General features: G+C 45.2%; 1 protein-coding gene across 1 annotated transcript in view; it reads left to right on the top strand.

The window, feature by feature from the left end:
* Positions 1 to 3,843: 3,843 nt before the first annotated feature.
* plekhh1 (pleckstrin homology domain containing, family H (with MyTH4 domain) member 1) overlaps positions 3,844 to 6,408 on the top strand; it is a gene marked incomplete at both ends in the record, with an annotated part of 36,925 nt that continues 34,360 nt past the window's right edge. The window contains one exon of the mRNA XM_080849883.1: positions 3,844 to 4,023. Within this exon, the coding sequence (XP_080706009.1) occupies positions 3,844 to 4,023 (180 nt within the window). The remainder of the gene's footprint in view (positions 4,024 to 6,408) is intronic.

The raw sequence follows: 6,408 nt of genomic DNA, 5'->3' as shown, positions 1-6,408 counted from the left end.
TGAAGAGTTGGGTCTTCAAGAGCTTCTTGAAGAAAGAGAGGGACGCCCCATGTGTAAAAACAGGACTCTTGCAGTGAAGATATTGGTCTACATGATCTCCATTAAAGCTCACAGTAGCCATCATGGCGTACGGCTCTCCAGTCATTAGAAAAAGCATCCAACAATATCTTGATACATCATGTGCATTCATATATATGTATGTATGTTCATATGATATATTGTGATACGGATGTGTACATTTGTCTACACAGTGTGTACCTGTATATGCATACTGACAATGTAAGCATTGGAATTCTGAATACATTTAAAAAAAAAGGAAAATTATGGCTTCAGTCTCTCAGAGGAAAATGGGAATAGACTTAACAATAGATGTTATTATGTTCAATCTTTTTGGTTCATAGAAAGGGTGCTGAAGTCAGCAGAATGGGCTTGGCTGAAATGGATAGGCTGCCAATGCTATGCTAACGCTAACCATGCTATTTACATTTAGTAGACGCTTTTATCCAAAGCGTCTTACAGGGATGTATACACATTTTACATTTACACTGATGGCACACTGCTCAGTGTCTTGCTCAAGGACGCTTTGACAGGAATCAAACTAAATAAATAGAAACCTTCTGATTACTAAACGACTTCTCTACCTCCTGTACCACTGTCGCCCCTATGCTATGCTAACGCTAACCATGCTATTGGACCCTTAATGAGCTGTGACAGATTGAAAGGCAGTTTGTTGGTGCAGTGATTCATCACACGTGTTGCTTTCATGTAGGATTGAAGCGTTGTTGTGATAAGTGTCACACACTGGCCTGTGAGTGTGTCCACGGGGGCAGTGCACTTGACCGGCTGGCCTTGATGAGTGTGTGTCTGAGTCTCTCTGCCTCCATCCTCCCCCCGAGTCTGAGTCCGCAAAACCTCAAACCTCAGGCCTCTCTCTCTCTCTCTTTCTCTTTGTCTGTCTCATTCTCTCTCTCTATCTATCTTTCTCTCTCTCTGTCTCATTCTCTCTCTCTCTTTCTCTCTGTCTGTCTCTCTCTCTCTCTGTCTCTCTCTGTCTCTGTCTCTCTCCCTTTCTCTCTCTTTCTCTCTCTCTCTCTATTTCTCTCTGTCTGTCTGTCTCTCTCTCTCTCTCTCTCTATCTTTCTCTCTCTCTTTCTCTCAGCTTGTCTCATTCTCTCTCTCTTTTCTCCTCTGTCTGTTTCCATCTCTCTCTCCTCTCTCTCTTTCTTCTTCCCTCTGTCTCTTCTTCTTCAACATGGAAGGAATCCCCTTTAGTGACCCGCTGCTGTAATTTGTCCTGAGGCCTGTAGTTATGGACTGAAGTAATTGTAGAGAGCAGCGTAGCGTTGGTTTTTCTACACTGTGATCGTCTGCTGTTGTATTGGGAGCCTCCTCTCTCTCTCTCTCTGCTTCTCTCTCTCTGTCTCTCTCTCTCTACCTCTCTTTCTCTCACTCTCTCAGTCTTCAACTTTTGGTAGCTCCTGCTAAAGTCATCCACAGTGGCTAAATAAGCACTATCCGTTAAGCCTCTTGTGAGTGTTGAAAAAAAGATATCTGTTCACTTATACAGTAGCTGGGCGTTTACAGTGTGCCCCATTTGCCTCTGATGTCTGGTGTTGTCCCCTGCCTTTGTGACTTCTCATAAGATAGATAGAAAGATAGATAGATAGATAGATAGATAGATAGATAGATAGATAGATAGATACAACTTTTATTAATACTGTGAGGGAAATTCAATTGCCAAAGCAGCAAGGTAGTAGGAATATAGCATTCAAGTATATACATAAACATAAAAAAATAAATTAATACACATTTGAAAAATAAATAAAATAATAGATGAAATAAATAGACAACATAACTCCCCAAACTGGAGCTTTCACAGTGAAGCCAGCTCTTGCGTTGCTCCACCACAGGGACCCAAAGGCAACTCTTTGTGAGTGTCAAAATGGCTGCCACTTGGTTCCCCTTCTCAGGTAGAATAGCCTACACCACCCACCCCCCATTTCACTCTCCTCTCTCTCTCTCTCTCTCTCTCTCTCTCTCTCTCTCCTCTCTCTCTCTCTCACTCTCTTCCTCTCTCTCTCCTCTCTCTCTCTCTCTCTCTCTCTCTCTCTCTCTCTTGAGTTTCCCATATCCAACTCTCTCTCTCTCTCTCTCTCTCTCTCTCTCTCTCCATTCAGGCTCTCACACATTCTTTGCTCCACCTCCCCCCCCTCAGGCTCTCTGGTGTCCGTAAAGGGGCCGTCATGCAGAAAGACTCCATTGTGCCGTCCCTGTATCCCTTTCCTCTGCTGGCCTGTGATTAAGAAGGGATTGCTTGGATGGGGATATTTTGGCGGTGGAGAAGGGGGGGGGGGGGGGGGTCTGGGGGGAGTCAGCAGGGTGGATGGGGGGATTGTGCGGTTAGGACTCGAAGGAATAGGTGGATAATATCATTTGCTGGGCTCAGTGTAATATTAAATAATGAGTTATGGGACACTATTGGGTCGGTGTGTGCATGTGTGTGCATATGTGTGTGTGTGTGTGTGTGTGTGTGTGTGTGTGTGTGTGAGTGTGTGTGTGTGTGTGTGTGTAGGTGTGCATGTGTGTTCCTGTGTGTGTATCTCTCTTTCTCTCTCTTCTCTCATCTCTCTGTGTTTCTCTGTGTGTGTGAGCGAGAGAGTGAGGGACTGTGTATTCCTGTGTGTGTATCTCTCTTTCTCTCTCTTCTCTCTCTCTCTGTGTTTCTATGTGTGTGTGAGCGAGAGAGTGAGGGAGAGAGAGAGAGAAAGGGAGAGGCAGGGGGGTTGACTGAATTTCAAGGCCTTTTTGTCATCATCGATGATCTCATTGCATGCATTTCTGCCATGTGTTGCCCATGCTCTCATTTCCTAGGTGACCCAGCAGTTAGCTCCTCTTGGGAGAGGGAAGGTGGGACAGCGCAGAGAAGGCAGTGGCTGTTCAGCACTGTTTGTCCCTCTTCTGCCTCCCTACTTGGCTTTTTGGGAGTCAGTGGGTCTTTAGTGATGAGTTAGAGCTGCTCTTCTTGCTTGAGGTTTGCAGTGGAGGAGGTGCGTCTGATTTTGACTCTTGCGGTATGAGCCATAATAAGCTTGGGTTTATTTTGAAATGAGAAAGTAACAGTAATTTTGTTGGTGAGTTGAGTTTGTCATTACTTAGGATATGGTTTGTGGTAGTTTCTTAATATGCATTTGTGGACTGATTCTGCGTTGAGGCAGTGCAAAGCTGATGTAGACCATCGTGGAGAGATGGTGATCTGGAGCAGGATGTTGGTATGATCTTGGACATGGACGCAGGAAAAAGTACCACGGTACCAAGCATATAGAGAATGGCAAGCTGTGTTTCCTGAGTTCATTTTTCATGGGTCGGTAGTTAGGTACGTTTGCCAGTATGACACTTAGGCACCATAGCAACACCTCAAGCGTCTCAGTGTCAGACCATGCTTATGAAAGATGTGGAACCTTTGGATGTAGTTGTTCAGTGGTTCAGTTGTTCAACAGGAACACCGTCTCAGTTGGGGTTGTTTGATGTGGTCCTAGGCTCAACTGTATCTTTTTTGTTCTACTTAGCATTAGGTTATGTCTTGTCTCATCTGTTGTGCCTGTGCACTTCATATGTTTCAACCGTGGGAGAGTGGGAAACGTCCTTTCGATTCCTTTTGTATGTCTTGACATGTGAAGTAATTGACAATAAAGCTACTTTGACTTTGACTTTGACAGATGATCTCATGAAATATCTCCGTGACAATGTCATTAGTGGGCCGTCCAACGGAATTAAAGTTGATCCGTTTCTTTGGCAGGTGCTCCTGGGAGAGTCCTGTCGGAACGCAGGAGGAGTTGATCCCTAATGGCTGACGTCCTGGACACCGGAGCGACGGGAGCCGCGGGGGCGGCCGGCACCACCACTTCCACCGCCGGCGGCGGCGTCGGCAACGTGGACTGGCAGAAGAGATGCATCACCCTGGAGATGCAGCTGCTGAGGTTCCGGCTCCAGGCGGGGAAAATTCGCGAACTTCTCGCTGAAAAGGTGAGGACAAGATCAGGGAGGACTGGTTACGTTTACATTTCATCATTTAGCAGACGCTTTTATCCAAAGCGAACTTACAAGGATGTATACACATTTGACATTTCACACTGCTGGCACACTGCACATCAGGAGCAATTAGGGGTTCAGTGTCTTGCTCAAGTATGCTTCGACAGGGAATCAAACTAGCGACCTTCTGATAACTAAATGACTTCTCTACCTCCTGTACCACTGTCCTTCCCTAGTTAGGTGTGCCTAGTTAGGTGTGCTGGTCTTTTATCCCAGAGTTCCCATACCACTAATAGATGTAGTGACGAGAGAGTGAGGGAGAAGTAAATAGTAGGCACTGGGAGAGTTGTGTGGGATGATTGGGGCAGTTGAGAGGTCCAGGGGTATTCGTTCTTGACCTGTAGCTGAGAACTGGCTTGCATTTTGGATGTTTAAAGACAAGGACTCGCCACATCTGTGGTGGCTTTGATTCCAGCCTTATGCAGTTTCTGTTTGATATGTAAATGTACGTGTGAATGTATACAAAGGCAAGAGGAAGAGGAAGTCTATGAAAAAGAACATTGAAGGGGATAAGACCTTGCTCTCCTGTCAATAGGAACCGTATTTGGCCCCTTAATCCAGAACATATGCTTGAACGACTCTCCCTCTTATCTGTCAGTCTGAGCTGTGCTTGTGAAGGAACTGGGGCTATTTCGTCCTGTGTACTGCCTCATATGTGAAGGATCTGGGGCTGTTTCTTCCAGAGTATTGCCTCATATGTGAAGGAACTGGGGCAGTTTCTTCCTGTGTATTGCCTCATATGTGAAGGAACTGGGGCTGTTTTTTCCTGAGTATTGCCTCATATGTGAAGGAACTGGGGCTGTTTTTTCCTGAGTATTGCCTCATATGTGAAGGAACTGGGGCTGTTTCCTCCAGAGTATAGCCTTATATGTGAAGGAACTGGGGCTGTTTCTTGCCTCATATGTGAAGGAACTGAGGCTGTTTCCTCCAGAGTATAGCCTTATATGTGAAGGAACTGGGGCTGTTTCTTGCCTCATATGTGACCATCTGAATGACCTCTCTGCCTTCCCACTTTCTCATCTGTGAGAGTCCGGCCCATTACATTTTGAACATAATAATAATAATAATAATAATAGCAACAACAATAATAATAATTATTTGTTATTATTATAATTATTATTAGTTCGGTGCACTTTCCCTTCTACCAGCATGCCACTGCCAAAGAGAAACTGTGTCACAGCTAACCATGGTTCAGGGAAGAAAGTGGACTCTGTATAGCTGTGCATGAGAAGTTGCAACATGAGTCTGGGGTGAAGTCATTGTCATAAAGCCTTTTCTTGTTTTTGGGGAGGATTTTTCTTCTCCTCGTCGACTCTTGTAGTTGTAACGACTCGTAAAACGTGTCGTTACACTCGTAGCAAATCGGGACATGAGTGGATTCTCATTCTTCACAGTTAGTTATTGCTGTGATCACAATTACACCAGCTGATCCGTAACAGACTGCTTCTGATGAAGAGGCCCCTTTACAACTCCACACTTCACTAAAGCGCTGGCTTCTTTCAGTCCATCTCTCTCTCTCTCTTTCTGTTTCTCATTCTCTCTCACTTTCTCTCTCTCTCTCTTTCTGTTTCTCATTCTCTCTCTCACTTTCTCTCTATCTCTCTTTCTGTTTCTCATTCTCTCTCTCACTTTCTCTCTCTCTCTCTTTCTGTCTCTCATTCTCTCTCTCACTTTCTCGCTCTCTCTTTCTGTTTCTCATTCTCTCTCTCACTTTCTCTCTCTCTCTCTTTCTGTTTCTCATTCTCTCTCTCACTTTCTCTCTCTCTCTCTTTCTGTTTCTCATTCTCTCTCTCACGTTCTCTCTCTCTCTCTTTCTGTCTCTCGTTCTCTCTCTCACTTTCTCTCTCTCTCTCTTTCTGTTTCTCATTCTCTCTCTCACTTTCTCTCTCTCTCTCTTTCTGTTTCTCATTCTCTCTCTCACCTTTCTTGTCCTCCCCCTCAGTGGCTCATTCATTCAGAACAGTTAACGGTCACACACACACACACACACACACACACACACACACACACACACACACGGTCGCTCATTCATTCAGAACAGTTAACGGTCAAACTTGGCACCAGGCCTGGGCATGGAGTCGGAGGGGAAGTCACTGACCTGTGTGAAACTGTGTGTGTGTGTGTGTGTGTGTGTGTGTGTGTGTGTGTGTGTGTGTGTGTGTGTGTGTGTGTGTGTCTCTTTGGCGGAGTTAATATACCGCAGTCAGGCATTGTGTGTGTGCGTCAGAGTATGCATCTGTGTGTGTGTGTGTGTAGTTTACCATCCGGTTTACCTGGTTTTGCTTGAGCTGTACAGTGGTTGATATTATCCTTTTCTAA

This window comes from Sprattus sprattus (genome assembly GCF_963457725.1).
Source record: "Sprattus sprattus genome assembly, chromosome: 13".
Lineage (NCBI taxonomy): Eukaryota > Metazoa > Chordata > Actinopteri > Clupeiformes > Clupeidae > Sprattus > Sprattus sprattus.
The sequence above is the reverse complement of the archived record's forward strand: the minus strand, read 5'-3'. Positions and strand labels throughout refer to the sequence as shown.